This window comes from Haemaphysalis longicornis, unplaced genomic scaffold (assembly GCF_048455015.1).
Source record: "Haemaphysalis longicornis isolate Haplotype H1 unplaced genomic scaffold, Haemaphysalis longicornis Haplotype H1 scaffold_3, whole genome shotgun sequence".
NCBI classification, from domain to species: domain Eukaryota; kingdom Metazoa; phylum Arthropoda; class Arachnida; order Ixodida; family Ixodidae; genus Haemaphysalis; species Haemaphysalis longicornis.
In genome coordinates this window covers 62,195,020-62,222,640 of record NW_027526335.1, presented here as the reverse complement: position 1 = coordinate 62,222,640, position 27,621 = coordinate 62,195,020, and the positions used below count along the sequence as shown (strand labels likewise).

Below are 27,621 nucleotides of genomic sequence, written 5' to 3'. Positions count from 1 at the left end.
ATGTGGGCAGCAGTCTTCAGGTCTTGCTGTCTAATTAGAAGAAATTCATTGCTGGTGATGCCAAACCTAATCGCCTGATGTTAAGTAGCAATTATAAATGGCCGCACTACTGCCCAGGAAACTTGAAAAAAAATGCGCGGTCCCAGTGCACGACTCCTGGAGGGTTGTAGGTATTCGCAAATCGAACGCGACGCGTGGGGATTGCAGTGGGAAAAAATCCCGGCCTCTCCTTTCGGCGCGCGTGTCGCTCTTAGGGAAGTAGGCTACGGCGCATGCGCGAGAGCCCGCTGGGTGGACGGCGCGCTCCGTCGCTTGAAACCGTGCCGCCTGCTGCTGCTTCTATCGGTGCTCGCTGTGCTGCCGCTGGAGTACCGGCAATGCCGTACACGATGGACGTCGCCACTCAGGTAAGGGACGTGGTTCCGTCCTACGTCGTTTAGGGGGCATTACGTTCGGCCGCGGAACATCGCGCGGGCGGGCGCGGCCAGCTGTTCGGCGCGTCCCGCTTCGTGCAGTTTCTGGGGCGATGGCGTCTCGGAGCGCTCGCGGATCGATGCGCTCTGCCAGCTCCTCCGCATCCCACGTTTGCGGAGCTGCTGCTGCTCCGTTGATTTTTTCTTTCTTTTGATCCTTTTTCTGTTTTTTTTTTTTTTCGGGTGCGAGTTTGTATTTTGGGACTGACGAGGTGGGAGCGGCTTGTTTACGGCAGGTCGTTGAGGCGCCCTAGTTATTCGGGCGCGGTGTTGTTTTGGCGCGAAACGTCCGCTGCCAGAACCGAGTGACGTCAAGGAAAGGACCGTGGTTTCCGGCCCGATTGCGGGGACCACTTGCGTCACGGTCGGAAGTGGGAACTGTCCCGTTAACCTTGACAGTTGAGTGCAGTTCCCATCCCGCTGCGGCCAAAGCTCGGAACTGGCCTGAGCAGGTGAGCCGGCTGTGCGGTCGCTGGTGTGTGCGTCTGCATTGGTTCGCGCGCGAATTGCACTCTGCCAACGGTTGACGCCCCGTAGCCGCTTTGGGGGAGAGGTTGCTGCAGGTGCGGATTGTTCCGCATTGAAACGAAGCTCGCGGGCCACGCCTTCGTTGCTGCAGTTCCCCTTGCGTACAGTTCTAAACAGCTACAATTGTTTTCCTGTTTTTTCCCCATATGGGAGGGATAGTCGCGGAAGCTAATCGGTAGGGAATGAACTGTGGGCGTTCCGCAGCCTTGTACTGTAATTTTTTTTCTTCCGGACTTCGCGTTCGCTGCTGAGGCGGGTAGGAAAACGCATTTTTCGTCGCACTTGGCGGAAAGCCTCGCAACGCCCGCAGCTGTAGCCTTGGCAGTGCTAGTTCGGAAAGCCTTTGGCAAGAGGTACGATCACCCCCGCTCTCGATCTCCGTGTATCTGCCGCTGCACACACACCAGGGGTACAGAAACATTCGACTGTTGTAACATACGAATACCGGTCCAAGCAGTTCCTTTATTAATACTTTGGCTCATTACGTACAAGTGTGGAGGAAAAATTATAAGAGTATCGTGGTATCGCTGGAACGAATTTTAGCATATTGGAAAAAAACGATTTCACAGATGATTTCAGTCTTTCACAGTGTACGTTAGGTTATGTTAGGTATAAATGTATGGATGCATGCAAAATTGCGGGTTTTAAGCGCCGCGACGCGGGCCTGGCGTTGTCTGCATAGTGCCAACGCATCCCGTTGCCGTGTCGCCTGGTCTGTGTTTTTCGATCGCGCCCCGGGCCCGGTGGACGGCCCAAAATTGAACGTCCTTGTCGTTACTGCGCACTGCTTCTTGGAGTTTCGGCGGATAAGTCACTGATATATCTTGAAACCGGACACAGTCCCAGAAGATGTGCCACTGGACTGCCAGACCCACTTGCGTGCCGGCGCGAGGATGGATCCGGTTTGGAGCTGCCGTAGCAACTCAGTCCCTGAGTGTAGGTTTCCGTGTGCAGTGATGGGTGCCATGTAGGCAGTGACGATCGCGGGTGCGTTGTCTGTTCGTCCCGGGGGCGGATCCAGGATTTTGCCTGAGGCAGGGCGTCAACTTATTAGGAAGGATGATACAATCGTTTCGAAATTCGCTAATGCGAACTGTTGCTCCAAAGGATCACACGTGTATCTCGAAGGTTGCGCTTGACAAAGAACACTGACAAGCGCTGGGGACCAGAAAGCCTATGTCTGTTAGGAATATGTAGCAGTTAGTGTTTACGGCTCAAGGGTGCCTATATAGGTCAAAGAGCGCCGAAAACATGATTAGTGGTATGACAAATACAATACAATAGGGGTCGAAATCACGAACGGCACATTGAAAGTAAAGGAACCCTATTACAAGCGATAGTGCGATTACAAGAGCGTTTGATCTTGCTGAGATGCATAGATACAGTTATCCGTATTATTTAATATATGACCAGTCAACACGAAGTATACGTGCTGTCTTACTATTACTATGTTTATACTTGATGAATACTTTATGAGATCTACCTGTGCACACCTAGAAATTCTCGAGCTTACTACCTTAAAGGAGTACTGACACGAAATTTCAAAGCTGAGATAACTATGTAAAACGCTTCCTTTTTATCAGGAGAAATCTCTCAGCAAGTTTCAACAGCAACCGTTCAGCGAAACATATTTAAAATCCATTTTAATCTTCGCCCGCACGAGAAAGCCCAGAGCGGGCCGACGTGACATCATCTGCTACGTGCCCCAAACTGCCGACGTCGGGGCTCCCGTGACGAAGCCGACGCGCTGGCTGTGGTTGGCGCGCGCTGCTCGGGCGTGTGTACACGTCATGGTTTTGGGACTGACGTCATGCTGCCCGGGCCTGTGGGGACGGCGAAAACCTCGGCCGGTCTGGGCGCGCGCGTGCGCTCGCTCGCGCGCGCTTCCAGAGAGGCAGCGATACGGCAAGAATGGTGACGTCATGTTATACATGCTGTCATGGCGGCCGCTCGGCGTTTTTCAGTCGAAACCGAAACTGGCACGAATAAACGACGCCGTAAATGAATGTTTACGCTGCGGTCGACCGTCTAATCTGTCATTCTATGATTAGTGGGCTGGTAGGCACGCATAGCAGCGAAAAAAACGTAACATAAAAATTTCGTGTCAGTACTCCTTTAAGTTTGCATAAAAATTTCAGTCCAACATGTTTTTTTGTGTGGTTTTTACCTTCGGTAAAATTACGCATTCACATGCAAAACGGCGGCGCAAACATATTTCCCCACTGTAGTATAAAGACATAATGGTTGTATCTGCAAAGTAATCAGACTAACCCATCAAGGGTTGAAAGCTCTCCGGCCCTCTGGCGAGTTGGAGCCTACGCCGCGGCACATTACCAACTTGAATGTCTCCCGAAAGGCTCCAGCTCGCCACAATTCCGAGAGCTTGTTTTTGAGATCTTACAACCATCCTTGGGATGACAGCGTGGAGATCTCTAGGGCCATCAGGAGGAAGTACGCGACCGAACATCGCTGCATTTCATAGCACACATTTTTGTCCCACCGCAAGGAACGGCAAGAAGCACTGTTGACTGAAATTCCCACATTCAAACGCACTCTAATTAGCACTATTTTGTGCATCGGCAGAACCTACGGAAAAGTCAAGTCAGGCTGGTGCAAAAAAAAAAAAAATTCCAAGGTCATTCAGGAACCCGCTGAGGTGGTTGGCCAGTGCAGCTGTAAATCGGGGTTGTGCGTTGGAAGCGAACATGCTGAAAACGGTTTAAATGTCGCATATCGCTGCGTGCTTTCTACTGAACAGGACGTGACGGTTAAGGGCCGCGACCGACCAACGTTTATATAAACGTTGGCCGCGACGGCGTGTACATCCCGACATGTTCGCCGTTCTAGGGGAAGACCCACATGCGGGAGGCGAACGGAATGAATCCGAATTGACTGTCTAGAAAGTCTGCCTTGAATTTCGCGTACGCCTCATTAAAGTTATGCGTTTTGGCACCACGGCACTTGCTTCTTTATCCTGTCCGGCGTGCCGCTTACGGCCGGCATCTTTAGCATGATCTTCAGCATTGTTCTTGTTTGCCGTACGACGTCGCTTCTTACATTCCTGTTGCTGTTATCGCCTTTGCTCCTTGTACGCACGCTGCTCTTCAGGAATTCTAACAACATGGGGCCTCCCCATCGCTACGCATACCACTCGAAAACAAGCTAAGAACGGCAATAGCTCATGTACGGTATCACTCCTCCTAAGCGACAGACCCGGATGTCAACGGGCCGGGGCGCGCGTTTTGAAAGGAGGTTGCTATGAATGCGTGATATCGTCTGCCTTTTCTCACGTAGTTTGTTTATTGTCACTGCAGTAGTTTAGGAGCATATTAAGTCCAAAAACTCCCACCTCCCCTCGCGGGAACCCCTGTGTAGATGCGACGCATAGGCGGAGCGGCGAAGGGGCCGCGTTTTAAAGCGCGCATAACGTTGAGGGGACTGCGTAAGCCGGTCCCAGTCGATGACGACGTTGGCGTACTTGTAAAGCGGCGTGGACTCTAGGTGTTTGAGCCAAGCGTGGATGTTGCTTCGCCGGAGAACGGCACACCGGTTATATGCGCAGCGCGCCCGAAGGAGAGGAAACCGCGGAAGAGAGAGTACTGCACATGCGCCGGCCCCAGCGCGTCTGCCGCGGCTATGACGCAACACAATCAAACACAATCCAATTTAATCCAAGCCAATCCAATCCGAGCCAATCGAATCCAATCCAATGCCTGTCGCGAGAGAGTGTTCGCTATCGGAGAGGAGAGGGGGTGAGCGGCGGAGAGCGCAGCTGGCGCGGCGAGGAGAATGGGGGGGGGGGCGGACAACGCCGACAACGACGACGACGCCGGAGGGACAAGGCGAGTGAATCAGATGCTCTGCATCTAAAAAGTGACGAAAACGGCTCGTGCCTTGTTCAAACTATTCCCAGTAACGCGCTACTTGCGCCGCGCGGAGTAACATCCGGCTGTAGTGATGAGGCACAGCGGCAATGCCCATCATGCCACTGCCGCAGAGGCTCGATGGGCACCGGCCATTGTTTTTCCCGACGTCGCTGAATCCATCATCGCTGAGCCCTGTTAGCTGACAAAACCTCGTGATGGATGCAACGCAACCCGAGAACAATGCCTGCTCTTGCACGCATGGCGCTGGTAGTTTTTGCCCATGGACACGAACATTTTTGCGGCACCCTAACCCCATACAGCTTCGCTGTAAAAAGTACGACAAAGAACTGTCTCGTCCAAGGACCTTTGACCTTTTGTTCCATTGTTATCTAGTCATCTGTGCCAGCCATTTGATGGTGGGCGCGGGGTATACACCTCGAAAGTGTGGCGAAGATAATTTCACAATAGCTATGTGGGGGAACCCGTCATACGAGCGTGAATAGTTTGGCGGTGCACTTTTCGCGCAAGTTATCACTGTCTGAACTTGGAAGAGCGTGTTCCATGTAGATTCCGTTTGTTCGCATGCCTATGTATTGTGGCAGCTTTAATTCGGTTTCATATAATAACTTTGATCTCTGTATCTTCCTTATTTGTCAGGTTGGTGTTTAAAACAATTAAATCTTGCGCCAAAAATTATAAACACACGATTGGAGGATGCGCCTCATCTGCACTGCTACGAGTGAATGTTGGCCGTTAGAGGATCGCCCCCTGATTCGCAGGTTTACTGGTGGAATACGTACGGCCCGTGCGAATTCGCTTTATCACCTTTTTGGCACACGTTGAAGATCCCCAGGTGGTCAAAACTAATCCGGAGCTCTCCACTACGGCGCGCCTCCATCGCCTGCGTTGCGTCGGCACGTTAAACCCCACAGTCAATCAATCAATCAATCAATCAATCAATCAATCAATCAATCAATCAATCAATCAATCAATCAATCAAATCAGCTTTATCAACTTTACGTAAGCTTGGACGCCACCGTGTAAAATAGCAAATTAAGCATTCGCGCTGAATGGGTTATTCACAGACAGTATCTCCGTCGTACCCAACGGCGTCAACGCCCATACACGGACTCTGAAGGAGGGGAGCATATTGCTTATGTATTCAGGCACATGGGAAAGAAATCTACTACATGTAGTAGTTGTGGTTCGATTTTAACGGAAGGGTGAAAAGAAATGGACTGGGGATGTTATTAAACCCATCTGGGGGTTCACCAACCCAGTCCGGGGGGTGGGAATACAGTGGGAAGAATAGGATTGGGGAGAGAAAAGTAAAGAAAGAATAGACAGAAGAGAAGTGAGGGGTTGCCACTTTGGTTGGGTCCACCGCGCACGAACACACATCCGAGGGCAGGCACAGCCTAGCGTCGTGCTGCGTCCGGAGCGGTGAAGCGTGATGCGTGGAGGCGAGGCTGCGATGCGAAGTGCGGTCCACGGTGGTCCCGAACCTTGGGAGTTTGCTGGGTTATGATTCAAGCAAATAGGCGGGTACTGTCAAGCCGGAGCTAACGCTCGACGGCCCGGCGCAGCATAGCGCCCATCGCAGAATCACACAGCCAAGGCCGCGACGTGTGGCCGGCAAAATCGCGAACCGTTGCGGCCGCGGGCGGACGAGCGAGAAAACACGTCCGCACGCCACGGCAGCCGCAACAAAACTCCTCCTACAGCGTTCTCGCCCCTTTTCTGTCGTAATCGCTCAGCCTTACTAATGGACGGGCGTAGGGAAGGGGATGACGCTTCCCGGTATTCCTGTCCTGTCCCCCCCCGGTCAAGTACAAACACGTGGGAACTTGTGCTTGTACCGGTTCGTTTGCGGCCTATAGTTTTGAAAAGCTCACGTGGGATTTTTGCCTCGAAAGACGCTTTCGGGCCGGACTGCTGGTGGACGTTGCCAGAATTCCATCAGTGGGCGGATTTAGTAAAGGTGAAGAGGGAGAAATGGCGATCGTCCCACGAAGAAGCCTACAGTGCATGTCCCTTTCCTGCTTAACCATGCTTCGATGTATCTGGCTCATCACAGAGTTTTCCCTCTTCCCCTTTCTCAAGCGTTTTCTATGGAACCACCTCTGATTCTATTCCGCATGGTCTGAAGTTTTCCTCTATCTCCCCTGTCTGCATAGTGTAAGCGATAACCATTGGAAACATATGGCTGGTGCCACGGGAACGGTGCAAATAAGATGTTTGCATACCGGTAGCCGCGGATTAGAAGTGTAAACTGCTGGAACGCCGTCGTGTTAGGGCAGGCGTCCAAGTGCACGTGCGATATGAAGAAGGGAAAAAAAGGTGGCGCCAATAGCTAACGAAGAGATGTACGAAAAGGTGTCATGCGGAGCAGGGCCTTCTGCGATAACAAGAAAGCTACTTATATAGCCCGTTTCCTAAAGAGTGTCATGCTCTGTCTATTTGCAGTCGGGGAGTAATTGGAGTGGCGCTTGCAGTGCCACGGCCATGAAATACAGCTGGGTGTCCTGGGAGTGAGGTCATCTGTTCCGCTCCATTACTGCACCTGGCGGGTGCACTTGCAAAGGGCCTCGCCTGCTTATCGATTAAGAGGCCCTAGAATATTTTCACGAATGGCGCATCCCGTGGCAATAGCTACACAATATGTTTCCCCACACGCCTAGAATTTTAACTCGAATTTTAACCCAGTCCAGAGGGCTGTTGGCTTCAATAGTTTCTTCCACGTGCAACGGCCCACTGGCGGAAGATGCCCTCAGTGCTGACCGGATAAATCTCGCTTGCATGTCATGTTAAATCATTATGAAAGGCTACGCAGCACGCCCAGGAACTGTGCCTGGACCCGTATACGCTGCTGCAGCTAAATGTCACCTCTCACCAATCGAACGCTCCACCTGTAGGACCCAGGCTATGGCCGCAGGCTGTTGTGGCATGGGCAGCGCTGACTTTGGCGACCCTGCGTGTCTATCGACAAACCCTTATGACTGCAAATAAAGTATTTGTATTTGCGAAGCGCTCGCCAAACCTGATGAAGTGCTGGCCAAGCCACACGCCTGTAGAAGCGCTCGAAATGATATAAACGTGACTCCGAGCGCTTGGCCAGGCGTTGGATTGTGTGATCCAGTTCCTCGTTATGGACTCTATTCGGTGACGACATCGAGCGCACAGCAAGCGCAAGGATGCGTTCTCATGTGCTCACGTATGTAAACCGGCGTGCGGCAGCTCTGAAGCTACGTCCTTGAATGGCATGGTAATTTATCGAACACGCGTCTAGGGCTTGCTATATAGGGCTGGGGAGGCTGGGACCCTTGATTATGAATGCATTAGTGGGGGGGGGGGGGGGGGGGGGATGGTGCTCAAGCATCCCGCCCCCTCCCCACTTCATTCTTCAACTTCCGAAGACTTCTGAAGTGTTTTGAAGGGGGCAGCTTAAGACAATCGTTGATAATGATAGTTTTTTTACGCGTAAGGACACTTTTGTTCGGTTGTTATTATTTGTCCGCTACCTATATTTTATAGCAGCCAAATGTTCGTCTTTTCTTTTGTCATTTTGTGTTTCTAAAAACCAGAGTGCGTTTTCGTTCGGCCTCTGAATAGCTTTTTCACCGAGGTCCGAGGTTTAATTGTTCTTTACTAAGGATAGCAGAAGCAATCGTACACCTCCGCGTGGCACTCTAAATACACTTGCAAACGCCTTCACGCGTGACAGAAACTACATCTTAAGTTCAAACTATGGGAAGGAAATAATCTCTCTTCCCGTTACAGGAGCAGCAGTAACAAGTCATCAGAACAAAAAAAAAAAAAAAAAAAACGAGGCGAACGGGGAATTAAGTAACGAATGATTAGCCTTGGCAGACGGGACCGGTGTTCTGGCGCAATGACCCAGTCGTCGTATTGATCAATCTCCCGCTTTGGACCATGCACTCTAGCCAGTATTTCTTGTTTTGTTTCGGAGCATTAACTTGTACAGTCGCTACAAGACTGGGTAGAGGGGACTGAGTCCCTTCTTGACAACAGAGGGGGCTCGAGCCCCTCCTGTGCCCCCCCTCCCCCCCGTCCCCTCCCCTCTGGTTCCCCTGGTGTAAAACCACCGCTACCCTAGCGCCATAGCAGGCCGCCCGATTTTTGTTGCTCAGCACAAACCGGCCCGCATGTTGTCGTTACCGCAGGCCGACAAGTGCATGAACAACGAAATGGGTGCCGTGCGTGGCTTTTCCTTGGCGCGGATAAAAGCGCTGAGCGACGTTGATTGGGGGGGTCCTCAGGCGTTTGTTGACGCGCTCGCGCGCGCGAGGCCAGCAGCCCAGAGCGCGTCGTGCGCGCTGAACGAACCGTCGTCGCTGGCCGCCCTAGCCCGGATGCAAGTGACGGGACGCGCTTGGCAGCAGTTGAGTGGGCGCCCAGCAGTGAGTGTTGTCCCGAGCGGATGTTGTGCTGTGCGGTGGCCTGAGGTGCCTTGTGTGGTCGTGTCCGGCGGCTCATGGCGTCCGTTCCCGTACGCAGGTGCACCTGAACGAGCCCTCTCCGGTCGAGTGTCGGGATGTGGAGGTTTATTTTTTAGTGATTCCTTAGAGGGTGAGTACGGGCGAACGCTCGTGTCTTCCTAACTTTTCCCTTGCGACCGCATGCTGAAGATGTATTGCCCCGAGCGCTTTGTGAGGACGATATCAACAGCGATGTCGACTTGTGGTGTTCTTGATCATGTAACAAGGGTTACGAATGTTGATTTCAAAGTCGCATTGCTGAACAAACGCCAGTGACGCTCATAAATTGCGCATTTCTGTTGATATTAGCGTATACCGGCCACGTTAGGGTACACGGCAACTTCTGGGAAGGGGTACATCGCTGACCTGACATAACATTATTAAGCACTTGTTGTGAATGTTATATATCTCGCTGCACATCCTGCAACCCTCCTTTGCCAAGCCAGAAATTGAGACCCGAGTAATGGCACAGTTGGGCGGCATTGTTTCTCATTCGTAGGGAGGAGAGGTGGAAGGTTGGGGAAGGGTGCGAGAAGGGAGGCGTACGCAGGATTCCTCACAGCATCAAGTGCAGACATTGCACACGCCTTGGTGTGCTGTCTCATCAGCAAAGTGGAGTCCATTTCGCTCCATTTAGCGTACATGACAGCACTGAAATGGCAGGATTCAGGCCATCTTCAATGCGACGGATTTCGTGCACTATAATTACCTCGGTTCTGTACACTATAATTACGTGCCGGTTGCCAGCATAGCTTTTTTATGCGCGCTCTATTAAAAATACCGGGGTATTATATTTACGCTTACACGACGTCGTTATTGTCTGAAGCCTCTCTAGCAAGTGTTTAAATTAAAACCCAGGGTATCACGTCGTCCCGATTCCACCTCTTTTAAGGTTGAGAGGACTGCTACGGAGCAAATGTAAGCGCAAACTTGCTTTGTAATGCCAAAGTTCGGGCGTAGATGAGGCGAAAAAGTTCTTTTTCCCCGCTCCAGCTAGCTTTTTCTTTCAAGAGCAAGAAAAGTTTTATTTCCTGGTGTTCACATGCGCAGTCTTGTTGCTCGTGTGGCATCGTACGGGCGACAAGCACGCACATACAGAGAGACAAAAACTTTATTGCTTAGATCAACCCTCCGAGCCGTCGTGCCGCAGCCTAATGCCGTCACTAACTCGAAGGCAGTGGGCCACTAGGAGTTCTTGCTTCAACTTGACGTCTACGCCTTGGCCCGGGTTCTGCCAGTCCTCCCAGGAAGTTAGGCGGGAGCTAAGGTGGGGCGTTAGGTCTGGTGGATGAAATCCTCAGCCAGGGTAACGTACTGAAGTGTGGATAAAGCAGCTAGGCGCACGGCAAGTGGGACGCGAGAGTACCCCATGTATGCTGTGGAAACGGGGTGACGTGAGAAGAGGGAGTTGGGCTCTTTTGGAACCACAGATCTATGCGGTTTCACGGGAGGTGGCAGGGGGCAGACTGGAAAACGCCGCCTTCTGTCACGCAGCGTGTGGATACGCTGTTGGTGGGCCTGGCTATATAAAGAGTGTTCAGTGCTGTAGGGGTGGTGCAGGCTTGGCGAGAGCGTGGATGGACTCGGGAAGAGTACCGGGAAAGCTCGTGTGCTGAGGCATTGCCGTCCATGTTGGCGTGGCCAGGATCCCATACCAGCATAATCTTGTGGGATGGGTGAACGCATGCGAAGAGCGCAGCGAAGGATTTAAGTTGTGTGAACATTGTTAAAATTACACTAGGTGTCTCGTTAAACGTGCGGCATCTCTATTTCGCACTATGACAAAGTGGGTGTGGTTCTGGAGCGGCCATGTCGGAGTGGCGAATAAGTGGCGGATGAGCAGTGGAGGGGAATGCTTTCTGGAGGGATTATAATGCGTAACCCGGTTAAACGGCTCGTGGAGCTGTGACTCCGCCCCTGTCATCGAGGCCTGTCATTGACGATGAGTGTTGCGTGTCTTGTGTACGAGTACAACAACATCGCCGTCAGTCTTCCTTGTCGTGTTCCCCGACGCTGTTGCTGCGCAGGCGCGGCATCTCTGCGAGCGCCCTCTGAGCCGCGCAGTCCGCTGCCGTCTTCTCCGGCAGCGGCGCCGGCGAGCCCCGAGCCCCCTCCGCCGGCCGCTTCACCCCGGGCGGAGGCGGCGTCGCAGGCCACTGAGGCGCCCCTGGCCGCCGCTGTGGTCGACCACAGCAGGGCGGCGGCCATGGCACCTCCTCCAGAGCCCGTGGCGCAGGATCCCAGCGAAAAGGTGGGCATAGCGAGCTTGACTTACAGCGAAGAAAAAAAGATGAATGATGGATTCTACTAAAAATTAATAGGAAATATTGAACACACCTCTCCTTCCCCAACGCGAGGCTCGGCCCGATGCGCACACCTTGTTCTGGCTTCAGATGCTCGCAGCACGGCGTTTCTCGCACGCTCCTTGCGCACTGCGCCAACCGTGCTTTGCGTGCTAACCGTCTCAGTGGCCACGTTTGCTCGCTTTAGCAGCGGCATTGGCTGCCTGCCGCTCCTCGTCGGCAGCCAGTATCGGTATTTCGTCCCCGTAATTGCTATTTTATCCTATTCTGTAGCCTGCTCGGCCCTGCACTCGCTCCACGCCATATTTTACAACGCTTACAAGCCGTGGCCGGAAGCGTGGAGACGCCGTGCGACGGGCGCGCCGGGCAGAAGGAGAAGGCGAGCCTCCAGTACTTCCCCTTGACGTCCCTCTAGCAACCGGGTCGGCAGCGGCTAGTGTGCCTGGATGCACGCTAGCAGCGGCTAAGGCCCCTAAAATTAACAGCGGTGGCAGCGGCGCGAACGCAGCGCCACCGCAGCCAATGCCGCCACCTGGTCGCTGACGTCACCCCTCTCCGCACTCTCTAGGTCGTCCTCTGTTCTTTTGTCGATCTCTTTATGGGGATTGTGGGCGAAAATCATCCCCAGCTTTCTCACTCAAAATTCCGACCACTCAGAAACCTAGCAAAACCACTTCACGAAAGTGATATTTGCCATAAAGCAACAAGTCAACGTGGGGAGGAAAACCCTAAAAAAGTTTTCCAGGATTCTTAATATTTTTTGTGTAATTCGCCGTCAAATCTTACTCCCCATGAATTTGTAAGGGATAGTTTCCATGGCTCTGGAGCTTAGTCGTGCAACGTGGTAGACTTGAAACTGTGCACAAAGCAAGTTTTCACCCCAATAGTAGATGCGCGAAAGTATTTTACATTTCCCTAAGTAACTACAGAGTAATCACTGTTGAAAGAACTGCCATGAGCGGGAAAGCTGCAAATGTTTTTTTTTTGTTTTTTTTTGCCGACATTTACCATGAACAACTCCGAAGACGCCTAAGCACTTACAAGTTTTGAATGCGACACATTGACATTCAATCGAGTGCCACGTAAAGTTTGGCGCGCCGCGGGCTATAGAGGCACTCACTGCTTTTCCACGTGGCTCCGCGCATTCCCACGCGGTCCTTTTCGTTGTGTTTTATTCCTTGAGACCCGCGTTATGAAGCGCGCTGCAGCCAATTGGATTTCGAGGGCCTGCTACAGATTCCGACGCCAGCAGTAGCACTGAATGGCCCATTCAATGCCCTCGCATTAAAATTGAAAGTCCCATTGCTGAAGGTGAATGCGAATGGTAGGTGGTAACGCTCTAGTGGGGAAGCACCGCTTGGTGATTCTTGGTTATCTTGTTTCTTTTTAGTGCTCTAAGTGTCCCATTGTTCGAAAAACAGGCTAAGTTGTCTTTTGGTACAGATAATGGCCACCGGTGTAAAGAGTAAATAAAAAAAGCATTGAAGTTCGCGTGGGTGTCGAACCCGGGGGCCCGAGGTAGGAACCGAGTGCGTTACTACCGCGCTTACTCCTTTTTTCTTTATTTCCAAACATGTTCCGATGGTACAAACACAAGCAGTAGTACAAACAAAATAAAATTGAACTAAATGATAAAATCACTATACCCACTTTGAGGAGGTATAGCGCTAGTGGCGAAAATATTTTCATCTGTGTTAGCTTTTGAAGGGCGGATATGGATGCTGCCTGCTGAATCCTGGAGATGGCCCACAATATTCCAGTATAGATGGCAGACAGTTTGAGTTTGAGTGTGGTTATCGCAGGCTTTCGTTGTCATTTGTCTGTGTTTCACGAAAGTCTCTGTGGGCCGGTAGCTTCGCGTGCAGCCGGTGATCGGGTCTGTGTGTGTGTGTACGTGCGCGTGCCAGTCGAGACAAAACGGGTCGAGGCAAAACTCTAACAAGCACTTACCTCTTCGCCCAGGTGCAAAGCTGCAACTTTCGGGGTTTTTGTGTTGAGTCGACAGTAAAGCATCGCCTTGGAAGTTCGCTTCCAATATCCGAATAGAAACGATAGATACGGCCGCAGACGTGTACAGCTTACATATGAGCAGTGACACCCAAGTGCCCTGCTTTCCGCAACCGAGAGAGAGAGAGAGAGAGAGAGAGAGAGAGAGAGAGAGAGAGAGAGAGAGAGAGAGAGAGAGAGAGAGAGAGAGAGAGAGAGAGAGAGAGAGAGAGAGAGAGAGAGAGAGAGAGAGAGAGAGAGAGAAAAGCTTAACTGCAATAATCGAAATGTGGGGCGGGGTCTTAAAGGGACACCGAAGGCAAAATACAATTCGCTCTAGATTGATAGATTAAATAATCGAGAACACGAATATACCCCTCGTGTGCGTAGATTTCTAAAATAAGGTAGAAGTAGCGCAAACACGAATACAGCTATCGCGCCGCTACAGCTGCATCGCCACATACACCGTAAGTGGTTAAAATTGCGTGACAAATATTTTAACAATACGCCTTCAGAAGATTATAAAACTTAACGGAAGTTTTTGTAGTGTCGTGTTTGGACATCGAAGAACAAAAAAAAGCTAGGAACAATAAGAATAAACATTTTGCTTAGAGGTTCGAACAGCAAATGATATGGGTGTTCGGGTAAGCACGACTGATATGACCGAAACTGAGGTAACCGCTTGGTACCTGGTAGCGTTGTATTCGGTTGCTGCTATACCGCCATACATCACCGCTGCATCGCTTGCTTCCGGTTTCTTGTGACGCAAACAGTGGGGGCAGCAGGCGCCGCTGTTTGCGTCATGGAATCGCTGCGAGAGAAACGACGAAGGGAAATTCGTTGTTTGTTAGCGGTTTCTCAGCTATTGAGGCATCTTTCGGCACCAAATCAACGCTAAAATGGATATGGGAAGGTCAGACTTTTGTTTGGAACCAACTAGCTGGTCGTCTTCGTCTTCAGTGTCCCTTGGAGTTCAAGGCTGCATTAGATACTCCTGCTGCAACGGCCCTTTCCACCAGCTGAAGCTGGTAGTCGGGACCGGCCGGGGAGGATCGAGAGCCCCTTCTCCCGCTACTCTCGGGAAGGGTGCGGTATTCTAGCAATCTTGGGGTTTTTTAAACACATTCATACCTTGTAGTGCGGGAAGCCTGGGGCAGCGCAGAATGTATACAAAGCGGGGAGTACTGCATAGGATAGAGCAAGCGCGGAATTCGGTTGGGTGAGGAAAGCTGTTTGTCTGGAGGAGACGGAGGCAGTACTCCTGGTCAGGGGTTCGTGTGCGGGGGACAGGTCCTCTTTTCGAATTTATAATACTGTGTTATCTCTTGATAACTAAGGAAAGGATGCGCATTCTGCACCCATGCAATTAGGACCCGCGAGTCGCCTGGCGGGATAGACCTCGGGCAGTTTCGTGGGCGGTCGTGTTGATCTGGAGCGTCGAATGGGGTGGTGTCCAAACAATCTTTACATTTCTTTTGGGTAGTTTCTGAAGAAGGCTGTCCAGAGCAGTCTTGGAAATTCTGCCACAAAGGCAGTTTCTACTAGACTTTTGCGAGTCGCGTTTGTCTGGGAGATGGCCACCGTGATGACCGCTTCGAGTTGTTGTGGAGATCAGAGTGATGCCTGTGATGTCATTCGCGGTTAGAGCGACAGCGGCAGGCAAGGCTACCTTTCTGGCGTAGCCCGCGTCGTCGCTGTAAACCACGCTGTCTCGACTCCAGTGCCGTCTGTCGAGAGTTCGCGCTCTCGCCTCTCTTCTTCCTGCGTGGTACCCATAGCCTGCAACGCCTAGCTTGGAGCCCTATACGATGATGCATAAAGAACGAACTTCCAGGTGGTATAGTGACGGTGGGCCGTGATGATGCGCCAACAGGTTCCCCTGCGCACTGTCTCGGCGGCCGCCGACGGACCCGAGGATGGAGCGCCGCCGGCGAAGGCGGACGGCGCCCCGTCTGCCGATCCACAGCAGCAGCAGCAAGAGCAGAGGGGCTTCAGCCTGTGGCTGTCAAAGCCCCGAGTCATGTGGTGGATCGCGGTGCTGGTGGCCATCCTGCTGGTGGCCGTCGTGCTCGTGGCGACGCTGCTCTCCACGGGCAGGGAGGCTGACGACGTGGTCTGGACGGACGACGCCTCGCTCCTCACCGTCTGGCCGCGGCCCAGGGGAAAACACAGGCTCATCACGTGAGCAGCTCTTCAGTGCACGATATACGCGCAGCGTGCTGAGAATGTGCTTAACAGGAATGCTGGTACACCACGATACGCGCCCCGGCTAGAGGTCCTGGATATGCTCCAGAAGGGGAGTTACATACGGGAACTGCTTGAGGCGTGGATAGGATCGATGCTTATCCGCCTTGACAACGCTTGCATACGCGACGAAGCTTCGAATGGCGGCAAAATGCGCACAAGAAGCAAGTCAAGGAATGAGGCACGTGTATTTAAACATTTTCAAGTCTTTTGACTGCGGAAGAATGATAGCAGTTGGCTTCCATTGAACTCAGTTGGCAGAATTCACTGTGCATTTTTAAATTAAGCGGAAATTTGTGTACTGAGCGAGTGCTACAAAAGTGTCAAGACAAAAAACTAGCAGAGGTCAGAAGGTAGTCCTCGTCAGGAGGACAGTATATATGATGAATCGGGTTCGAAAACCACTAAGCTTCGCGTACACGTGGACAAGACTTTACTTTTTAGGTACAGTTATGGCGCAATGCATCCGAAACATAGGATGTGTGACTGGACGCATCTGACGAAGCGTCTAGTGGTTTCCGCAGTTTCCCGGATAACTTTGTTTCCCCTGAAGTGCGAAAAAACTAATCCGTGCACAATACTTATTTATTTAAAATACTACCAGTCCCCTCTGGGACTATAGGAAGTGGGCTGGACAATACGCAGATGCAAAACATTACGTCTGATGCAAAGTTTTAAACACGTCAGCGACGAAGTATAAAAAGTCCATTAAACGGGAACGAACAGCATTTTTCTTACCTCCTACTTTTACGCTTCGAACATCTTTCCACGTTAATGTCTGTGGACTCCTTTAAAGCGAAGCTTTCAGCCTCTCACTGGTGTTGTCTGTAGTCCACCCAAGACGCACTGCAGGAAAGCCAACTTTGTTGTTAGACCAGCGGCTGTCCTTGTGTTGCACTTCCTTCGTCTTCGTCTGAGTTCGCGCTGTTTTTATCCAAGAAAGCCAACTTTCTCTGATGGTGATGATGATCGTGGGTGAAGTGAGGAGGAGGGGGAGGTGGAGGAGGCAAAACGTTTATTGAGTACAAAAAATGTGGGCGGCTTCCTCAGTTCTTCTAGAAGCCGCACGCTGCCGCTGGTCGTGTGGCTCGCTGGATCAATCTGAGCTGCTCCTGGAGGTCCGAGCTGGTCAGCGCGCATTCCCACTGCTCGGGGGTAGTGGAAGGGAGAGGAACAGGGTGTTGAGGGCACAGGATGACGAGGTGGGCAGTGGTGGCTGGAACTCGACAGTCCGGGCAGCTATAGTCGTGAGGGGGACATGTGGGAGAGGATGGGGGAGTTATAGTATATATGTGCCAGTTTGTAGTCGGCGCCAGATTCTTGATTCTTCGATGGAGAGGGAAGGGTGAGGCGGAGGATATTTTCGGCGAGTGTGGCGGTAGTGAGATAGGATGTCGGTGAAGTAGGGGGAAGGGGAGGGATAGTGGCCGTCGTAGAGGCCGAGCAGCCTGACCCTGTAGGGAGCGCCCGGAAGTGAAGCTCGCGGGCCGCAGCATGTGCTGGTTCATTGCCAGGGAGTGAGGCATGTCCCGGAGTCCCTACGATGGTGATTGTAGCTAGGTCGGGAGTGGCTTTGAGGATCTTGAGCGCCGCCGGCTACTCATCTCAGTAGGTAATGTCGGCAGGCTTGTTGATAGTCGGTGATTATGATTAGGTGGGTGGTAGGCGTGTGGGTGGCCCCCGCGAAGGCAGTGGCGGTGGCTTCAGCAGCGATTGAAGAGAGATGAAGGAAGGTGGCTGCGTTGAGAACGGTGCCCTCGTTGTCCGTGACTGCTAGGGTCGAGGGGGGTATGGCGGGGTTTGAGCGATGTCGGTATAGCGAGCATCCGGAGCCGACGGGTACTTCAGTTAAAGGTGTTCCACTCTGGCTTTGCGTCGGCCGGGGTTGTACACAGGATGCATGTGACGCGGAATAGGTGCTACCTTGATATTGGTCCGGATGTGGGAAAGGAGCTGGTGAAGCCCGTTAGGGGGGTTGGGCGTGGGGCGGCCTAGTGCCCTGTGGACAGTTGGGCCGGTGAGAGCACGGGACTGGCGTGCCAATTGGCTGGTGTGTTGTTCTTCGAGGAGTTCGGGGAGCATGTTATGCAGCCCCAGTTGAAGCAATTTCTGTGTTGTGGTGAAAGCTGGAAGGCCTAGAGTGATCTTGTAAGCCAGACGAATCAGTGCATTCAACTTGCTCTGTTCTTGAGGTTTGAGACAGACGTAGGGGTGCCGTATGTAAGGCGGCTGAAGAGTAGGGCGTGGACGAGTTGGCAGGGCTCCTATTCCTCCAGGTTGTGCTTACGTGTGCAGATTCACCGTATGAGGTGGAAAAGTTGCGATATTGTGTGAAGTGAACAGAAATTAAATCGCTTAATGTGGTCGGAATGGAACCTGGGTACCTGGAGCTATGGAAGCCGACGTCTATCCGACTGCGCCCTTCCGTCACCATCCAAGCAGTTTGGATTTGGAGAGGGGTGCATGGACCAAGGAGGTTGGATAAACCTCCTTGGCATGGACGTGAAAAATTACTCATAAAATGCACCCCTCCGTCTAACGACGACGATGGTCAAACGTTGGGCCTAAGCAATGGAATGCCCGTATCAGTAAAGCACTGGAGAGAACAATCGCAGTGCGGTAAACCGTGCCGATAAGAAATATCTTAATTGCGTGCATGGTAAGGGGGTTTGGTTTGGTTCCCTTCCTTCTATGCTGGTTCGTTTGGTGTTGGACTTTATTGTGGAAAGCTTCGCGTTTCCCCGTCGTTGTTGTTTCGACAGAGGGGTAGTTGGTTTTTTTCTTCGTTAGTTTCGTGCAGGCTGATTTTCTACGATGTTCCGTTCTACTTCAGACGCGTCGCGGGGAGACTGCAAGCTTTTAATCGTGACACCTTGTTGTAGTGATGCTAGTAAAATAGTTTATTGAGTGGTATGGCGCGAGGTCTAGCTCCGAAAAGGAAGAGTGGGTGGGCTCACTATGGCTCACTATGTGGCTGGCTATGGCTCACTATGGCTCAAAATGTGGCTCACTATGTAAGCCCCGCAGCGGAAACTCCATGAAGTGTCTCTGATTTCGGTGCGCAGCCTTTTGCAGTCTTTGTACGCCACTACCGACACCGGTCGATGCTTGTCGCAGATTCCCAAATAAGGCGAAGCATGTTGGGGGTCGCTTCACTGCCACACGCGTAGCACTTTGTTAGCGGTGGTGTAGGCGGGCTGTCATGGCCGCTTCGTTGCCGTCGCCAGCATGTCGTATACGTACTTGTGCGCCGTCGTGCAGGTTCCGCCACGGCAGCCTCCCCCACGAGGGCCGCGAGTGGCCGGAGCTGACGGCGCAGCTCAAAGACCTGGTCTCGGGCTACGACCCCGTGCGGGCGCAGCGGAACCCCAACGTGACTGAGTGCTTCGGCCGGCGGCCGGAGCACGGCAAGGTGTGCCTCTTCGACGTCCGCGCCGTGGCGCCCGAGTGCACGTCGCCCCTGGACTTCGGCTACAAGGAGGGCAGCCCCTGCGTCTTCATCCAGTTCTCCAACGTGACGGGCTGGGAGCCCGCGTCGCTAGCGCAGCACGAGGCCTCCCAGCTCCTCCCGGCGCCCCTGCTGCCGCTGCTCAAGCCCGGACTGGTGCTGCTCCACTGCGAAGGAGACACCGTGGTGGACCGCGAACACCTGGGCGGGGTGGTGTACACGCCCTACCAGGGCTTCCGCACCGAGTTCTTCCCCTACACGGGCCACCGGGACTACATGCCGCCGCTGGTGGCCGTCCAGTTCCGGCATCCCAGCACGGCCATCGTCATCGGCGTCCGCTGCCGCCTCTGGGCGCGCAACCCGCCGCCGGCCAACGCCTCGGCCGAGGTCTACTTCAACCTGCTCATCGACTGAAGGCCCACAGGTCCCGCAGCCGGGCGCCGTCCGGGGCGCCCGGGCGCACGCCCTACGTATCACCACCCCCCGACCAGGGAGCACGGACCAATGTTTCGAGACGACGGACGTCGACTCGCCAATGATTCGGGTGTCTATAGCCAAGCGTTACCGCGCCTCCTGTCACCGCGGCCGCGACGTGGCGAACATTAGCTGTCCTTCAAGCATCATGTTAGCTCAGGACTAAGGTTCATTTTCGGGCGCGTGTGGGTTCATGTGCCACCAAAGCAATTGGATCGTAAGGCCTAGTCAGGCTCCAACCCGACAGAAATCTTTCGCTTAACGTAACTCACTACAGCCGTGCCACTGGAAACTTTACATATGTCTGGAGACTGCGAAGCAGTCGGTAATGCAACCATGCGTGACTTTAGACGAGGCTAACAAAATTCTGAAGCCTTCGTTTCTATGGGGTTTTGGCCGGCGCAGGTCCCTGTACTGCACTCAGTGCGAGGCGTGGGCTGCTACCTTAGAGACTAGGGATGCAATCTACTGGAGCTTACATTCTCACCCGCCATCTATTGAGGCAGCTCCGCGATATTAACAGCAGGACGGACTGATGGGCGAGCATCGATTTCGGAGCTCCTTTTGTCACATCATAGACTGTTATCTGCCGGAACACTACGGAAGCGACATCGGCGCAATGGCATATATCTCCTTGATTCTCAAACGACGCGTGGCCAGTACGTCGACGGGGGTGGACAGTATGCGTCGTCAGTACGTCGACGGGGGTGATCGTCGAGTAACGTTGCTTGAAAGGGTAAGGATAGCGAGTTTTGTAGAAAGATCAAGAAAGAAGCTGGGCATTGAAGGCTATATGATTGTGGGGGCTCTGAACAGTAAAACCGAGAATGAAACGGCACGTGTTTTCAGCGTTGAGACCAAGGCTAGTTTTTAGATGTTGTCTTGTATTGGAGGGAGCGGTGCGCCGAACAAAAGCCGGACGCCAAGACCTGAGTGAAAATGAGGTGAGTCGACAGTGCGGATAAGTTCCACATAGCCGGCTCGCTGCATCGTCATGTGCGTAAAAAAAAAAAAAAAAAAGACACGATGGATTCGCCTTTTTCCATCCGGATTGGATTTAAAACTTTGTGTCAGCCATAAAATGATCTCGCTCGTCGGTACCGACACAGGCCAGGAATAAGGGATGGAAGGTTGGTTGGTAAGCAGGCAGTCAGTCTGGAACTTTCGCTCAAAGCGCGTGTTTATTTTGAGAGGCAGCCGCGGACGGCCTTGTTCTGACGTAGTTACTGTTACATCGTGCATTTGGGAGAAGGCCGAGCCGCCGTTTGTCTTCTGATTTCGTAGGGCCTAGGATACCTAGCTACACCACTTATCGCGGGTAATAGACAGCTATAGTGGTCTGCGGTATTGAAGCCCCTTTACACGGCAACCGGCTGCCGATCCGCGCCGTTGCGCATGCGCGTAGAAGCCGATGAGAGGAGTTGCGCAACGGCGAGGACCGTTCACCGTGTCCGTACAGACAGTACCCGCAATCTGCTCGCTACAACTGTCCATTAAGGCAACCGCTTTCAAGTACTTCATACGCCACACTGCCATTGAGTTGAAGCCTCTACAAATACGAGGGTAGTTTTGTCGTCACGGGGGAAGAAACGGAGGAGAAGGAAGGGGCGCAGGGCATAATATAGTCGATGGTCTCCACGGAGGCTTGCGGGAAACGAGGCAGCCGTGAAGGCACAATACGTTGCGTTCAGACTGGCGGAAACTATTAGCCAGGGAGAAAAGAGCGCACAAACTCTATTTAAGGCACCCCCCCACCAAAAAAAAAAAAAAAAAATGGTGGTTTTCGACATTGGACTCCAGTTAAGAGGCCCGAAAAAACAACTCTTGTCTCATGCTTCTATTACTTCAACTTTGAAATTAGGATAAAAAGGAAGCATTGAGAAACTAATAAAACTCTACGTTGCGCGAAATTCCTTATCCATAGTACAACGTTCCGAGTTGACCGCATAATAATGGCCCTAATTACAGTTCTCAACACGTCTAAGGTAAATTTTCAGGAGACCGTAAGCTATATACAGCCTTGTGACCTGGGAAGTGTTTTCTGGCAAGTCTTATGTGTGACTCGGAAAGTGTTTTATGCAGTCGCCCCAGCCCTCCGCCAGGAAAAGAAAAAGAACGAAGAGACTCAAGTCATTATTTTTATGCGCTTATTTCTTGTTGCGCGCCTCAATGGACAGCGAGCCATCTATTCGCAGGAATCTTGCGTGCAAGAGGAAGAGGAGGGCGAGGAGGGCGGGCGACAGAGAGGAGAAAACTCGTGTTTTTTTTTAATTATTCACTTATCAAGATCATTGTTTTGTCCCCTTCTGTTTATTGCCAGTCATATGCGTTATTTGCAGCATTGTTAGTGTTTATTCGGAACATTTGTCTATCCGCCGAGTGTTCCCTTTATTACAACGCATTACAAGAGAACAACAACAAAAACAAACAAACAAAAACGAGGGAACGTTAGGCCTACCCTTAAGGCTGTGTGGGTGCGACTGGTAATCGGTAAAAAAGTAATCAGGTTATCGCTTCACCTTTAATTACCTAAGTTAGGGCTAACTACAACCTAAAAATTTTGAACTAACCGGAATTGTTGTCGTTATATAGTTTCTGTTACTCAGGGAGCCACAATTGAAATAAATATAGAGTTATTTCTGCAAGCGTGAGCATTGTTTGAACCCTGCAGTTTTTATTTTCTATTTCGCTAATTTGCTAGAGAGAAGGGAAACCACTCTGTACAGCGTGTGTATATAGGGGCGTTCATAAGTTTAGATGCTAAAGGCACCCAGGTATTTTTAGCGCCAAAGTCGGTGTAGAGAGCCTTCGTTACAAAGCAAAATGGCTCAGAACAAAACGGTATTTCTGATAAAATAAAACACGCGAGCCAAGCCTATATTTTTGAGCCGCTATCGAGAGGAGGGGAAAAAGAAACAGTGACGATCTGGGCGAAGAAGATAAAAAAAGATATCAGTCAGCCATTGTTTGTCCACACGTTTTCAACTCCCGGGACAGGGTTGCGATGGGCGGCGACTTCTTAGCTCCTCCCTACGCAAGTAATTTTTGCGTGTTCATTGTCTCCCGTAGATGTCTTTCGGCGTGTACACTAGTGTGACTGCGAAACTGCTGCTTTTCGCGAGTCCGGGGCCAAATCCGACGGGTGCCGGAAAACTTGCCGGAAAAATTCCGGCAGGTCTGACGGGATTGGTTGTGCTATAGTGGTTCATTCGTCATCTGTGACGTTTTCGCGGGCGCGGCCAATCACGTGACACCGCGTCAGAAAACAACCGTATCGAAAGTTTTCCGGTGTCCAGTAGGAATTGGCCCCAGGTTGATTTTTGTGTTATCGTTTCGTCTTTGCGTCTAATAGGCCAAATATTGTACCTATACACGAAGCTGTTGTTCAGTTAAGGCACGTGTTGAAGATGTGTGGCTGTACGCCGTTACAACGTCAGCTGGGTGAGCACGTTTAGTTTTCTTTGTTTATTAAGGCAACAGCTGCGGCGTTTGCATCGACCGAAGTCGCCGAGTTTACGGTAGAAGACCCTTGCTCAGCACACTCTCCGTGGGCTCGAACGGTTTAGACACTTTTCTTTTTTCCTGGTTTTTGCTAATTTATTTAGAGCGAGTGTGCCTTTGCCGCCAGTTTGAACCTGCTTGAGACCTGGCACGTGAGTGGTCCTGTTTCCGACGCACCATGTATAGCTTTACTGTGCGAGCACAAAGCATCGCCTGCACGACAGCTGTTTCGACTGTGTGAAATTGTAGTGCATGCGCTGGCGGGAACTTGGTCCTGCTGCTAAGATGTCTCCCGCTTCAAAAAATATTGGTTCTGCTTTGTTGATAACAAATCACGCTGTTGAACACAAATAAACGGAGGAAGGCAGAAGATTTCAATGAACGCGGCAAAATTATGCCCACTTTCACGTTTCTTCCGCCAGGTGGCAGTCACTGTCTCTTTGATTCAGCCCTCTTTTTCGAGAGAAGTGCTGATCCATTGTTGCGTGGCAGGTGTAAAAAGACGGAAGTTAAATACAGCAGCGTAGCAGGACTGAAGATAAAAGATAAGATGCGATGAGGTACGATAAAATAGACTGAAAGACAGAATTTTCACGATGTAAGGCTGAAGATAATTCAGGCTTGGCCAGAGTAAAATAAGAGGGAAACGCAATGGCCTTTATGCGTTCTCCTTGGGCTTGGGATATCTTGCATATGAGACACAAGACCTTCGTTCGTCCATCTTTCCCGTTCCATAGCGTGTTTGTAAAGCGTGAACTATCATCACCTCCGCGCAGCACTGGTGAAGTTACTGCTGGCGCCAGAGAGGACGCGTTCACATTCTCCCAAAACAGGAACGATTGTGTGGCGCTGTGTGCTCACCAGCGGCCATTTTAAGTCGAAGCTGCCGCGCAGACGATGCTTGAAGAAGGTTGTGCCAGGTCAGTGTGTTGCACTGTTATAAGCTCAGTGTTCTCCGCGAGCCCGAAACGTCTCGACTCTTCGGGTTATCTATATGAAGAAAGGTGGCCCCAACATACTGTCCGCTGGCTCTAACAGCCTAAAAAGTGTATTGGACGAATGAAAGTTGCGCTGCCACGTGTAGGACTTCCGCCGAGCCGTCGAGGCAGATTTCCTTGTCTTTCTTGTCTCTGTTCTTTGCATTTCTGGGGTGTTCTACGGTGATGTTGACGCGTATGAATTTGAAATTTGCCAGCCACGACTGTTCTGTTTTCTGGAATAAATAATTTTCTTCCCCCCATCGTTCGGCGTTCGACTCTAAGAGCAACACTTTAAGACCAAATTGGCTTTGGGTCGCATCGACTTCAATGTGGCGCAGCGCGGAAGCTCTTTTCGGCACTTATTAAAAGATATCGTTCGCACGCGCGATTTTGTGCATAATTTATTTGGTCAACCGGATGGCTATTTTTAAGGCGTAAGCCTTAAATCTCTGTCTCATCAAAACCGCGAGGTACACCAAATCGCACAGAAGATCAAAGAGCGCGCAAGGAAAGGGAAACAGCGGTGCGGGAGGAGCAAAGGCTCATGTACATTGTCTGCTCCCGCGGAGTCCCGCCACTTCCGGTTCGAGAGCCCTCCTGGCGTCCCGTACGCCGGCGGCTTTCACGCGCATGTGTGCGTGTTGTTGATCTGTTTATACCGAAAAAAAAAAAACGCTCATGCAGCGGGCCTTCAATGAATAACAACGATTAATCCTACTAGGGGCTTCTCTGAAAGGTACGCACTCAGTGACAAATAAAAACGCACACGCGCGTGAAAGCCGCCGGGGTACGGGACGCCAGGAGGGCTCTCGAACCGGAAGTGGCGGGAGCCGACGACGTACAAATGAGCCTCTGCGCTTTTTACCGCCTGGAGAGGTGAAGGAACCAACGGGGGTGAAGAGAAGGCTCCCGGTGATATGGCGAGCGAGCAGAACAAGCTTCGGTGGTTGCTGTCCAGGGGACTGGTCAAGTGATGGTGGATGCGGTAGCAGATTGCAGCAGAAAGTTCAACCGTACACCACCAGGAGGTCCAACTAGGCTTTCACCTTCACATTACAGTGCCCGGTGAATAGTCGCTCGGGCTAGTGCCGACTCTGCTTGTTCAAAAAAAGAAAAAGAATTCCTGCGTTTTTGCAGCCGCCCCTTATAGGGGCAATTTCCCGTGCAAGCCTGGTGAACTTCCCAAGCGTTGTAGTCCCGCACAAGGGCCGAGCGCCAGGCCGGGGAGTCGCTTGTACCTATTTTACCGGTATGTGCCCGGCGCAACCAAGACACACTCGTCGTGGCCTCCGCGATCGGCTACCGGCGGCGCGCCATTGCAACGGCGCGCCGCCGGCAGCCAATCGCGGAGGCCACGCACGAATGCACATGGTGCCTTCCACAGCCACGGTGGACGCTCAACTCGCGACCGCCTGTGGCAGGACGTGCCGCCAGACTCCTTCACCCCCGGCAGTTGGGCAAAGCGGCATGATGGCGGCGGACCAGGGTCAGGGGCCCCTCGCAAGGGTAAAGGCAGCTTTCCAGGCGTGGATTCCCCTTTTTAAGGGTCCGCACTCGAGCAGGGGCGCCTGTACCCACTAAAGAAACCGGTGGGTGCCCGGCGGTACGCGGATTCAAACCCGGTACCTCTCGCATACGAGGTGAGTGCTGCACTTCTGAGTCATCAATGTGGTGATGATTGCCAGGCCCTCAGGCGAAGAAGCCTAAATGTGCATGTATAATATACGCCTAATGTCCTTTCTTGCGCCTATCATGTAAAGGCAGCTTTGCGGTAGCGTAAATTATAAGACGAGTAGTTATCTATGGTCGCCCGGTGGGAGTATGGGAGTGAACGGCTTCGCCAATATAACATGCTTCGAGGTTGTCTATGACGTGTATATCCGCTCAGAGCGTGAAGAACTGTTAGTTTGGAGGTGCAGCAACCATGCACCCTCGACACTCCCGCTTCCGAAGGCGAAGTCGGCCCGCCGGGTCGGAGAGAGAATGCAGTTTGAGCAACCAGCAGCCACCAGGACAAGGAGGAGGGACATGCGCGCACATTATTGAAAAGTCTGCAGTTCGCTGACCACTTGGCCCGCCCATTGCTCAGCCTTACAAGCTGTACCGAGGTTTCATATATAGCCCTACTTTTCATACTTTGTGATATAGCGTTACCCTCGCCGTCTGTTGTCTTTAGTACTCGCAAAAGGCCCTCGCGTGACAGTAACGAAGAGGCGTTTTGCAAGTGCTTTGCAAAGTGGGTTAAGATCGGGGGGCAGTGTACGGCCCATGTCATCGAGGTATAGGGTTACGAGCTCGTTTTGGAAAAGAGAGTTGCCTTCATTCCGGCTGCGAAGACCCAGAGGCCAAACTGTTTAATCCGTGGGGAATAGAGAGAAGGGAAGGTGTACGCCTCGAGCTTCGCGATGGCTGCGCCGCCTGCCGCCGCTTCCCCGCGGCATCTACGGGAGGAGCGCTGCGCGGCTGCTAGGGGCTCCTGCGGTGTTTTGGCTCTCTCTCGCTTTTTTTTTTGCCTTTCTGCGCATTAAAAAACTTGTTATCGTCACGTCTGTAATCAACTAGTATGTTTAGGGCACTTAAAAAAAAAAAAAAACAGCTGCGTCTTGGTAGAGTGCTCGAACGCCAACAGAAGCTATTTGGGAGTTCGGTTCGGCACGCTTCGTGACCGTTCTTACGGGCGTCAGAAACAGCAGCACCGTATCACCCCTGTCAACCCCGAATACGTCAGGGCCAAGTGAATACTATTGTCGCCTCATTTAGCCCTGATACTGGCACAATGAGACGTTGGTTTCGTCTTGCAGCGCGGACAACAAATGCGGCTTCGTTTCGAAAATATACGTCGTAGAAAATCATGTTTCGGAAACGTGATTTCCCAACACGTGACAACCACTTGTGTCTTTTATGGGAATATAAGCCACGCGCAATCGTTAAGCATAATGCAAGGCTCTGCCTCGTTAAATATGTGTACACTCACGTCTTAAAGCAAGAACCTAGAAAAATTAATGAAACCACGGAATAATAAATGGTCTGCAAGTAGGGAAGAATTCACGCGATCCTGGACACACACACACACATGCCCTGTGCGTGTTTTGTGGATTCGCCGGGACATGCTTCCTGCTCACATAGCGGGGGATCGCGCCTGTCGCCGTATAGACCTTCCACGGCCGCTACCACTTCTTCCGGTGTCCACCCTAGAAGAACTGCTGGTGGAAAAGGAGAACCTCCGCTGCGCCACGCGTGCTTTACTTCCACCGCGTGGAACTGACCTCCCCAGTGGGCTCGCTCGCTGGGAGGAGGCCCTGCTGCGGAGGCTTCGAGT

The 27,621-nt window shown here is 52.1% G+C and overlaps 1 protein-coding gene across 1 annotated transcript; it reads left to right on the top strand.

Moving 5' to 3' along the window:
* The first annotated feature begins 184 nt into the window (after nt 1–184).
* Nucleotides 185–24,564, top strand: LOC144174521 (sodium/potassium-transporting ATPase subunit beta-like). The gene is made up of 5 exons (XM_077703266.1): nt 185–407; nt 9,386–9,457; nt 11,394–11,617; nt 15,529–15,836; nt 19,161–24,564. Exons 3-5 carry the CDS (start codon nt 11,573–11,575, stop codon nt 19,759–19,761), a joined length of 954 nt encoding a protein of 317 aa, XP_077559392.1. The 5' UTR covers nt 185–407; nt 9,386–9,457; nt 11,394–11,572; the 3' UTR covers nt 19,762–24,564.
* The last annotated feature ends 3,057 nt before the right edge of the window (nt 24,565–27,621 follow it).

Coding starts and splice junctions, on each gene's coding strand:
- LOC144174521 (XM_077703266.1), top strand. CDS start 11,573: ATGGCACCTCCTCCAGAGCCCGTGGCGCAGGATCCCAGCGAAAAG. Junction 11,618..15,528: donor CGCAGGATCCCAGCGAAAAG/GTGGGCATAGCG, acceptor ATGCGCCAACAG/GTTCCCCTGCGCACTGTCTC. Junction 15,837..19,160: donor GGAAAACACAGGCTCATCAC/GTGAGCAGCTCT, acceptor GCCGTCGTGCAG/GTTCCGCCACGGCAGCCTCC.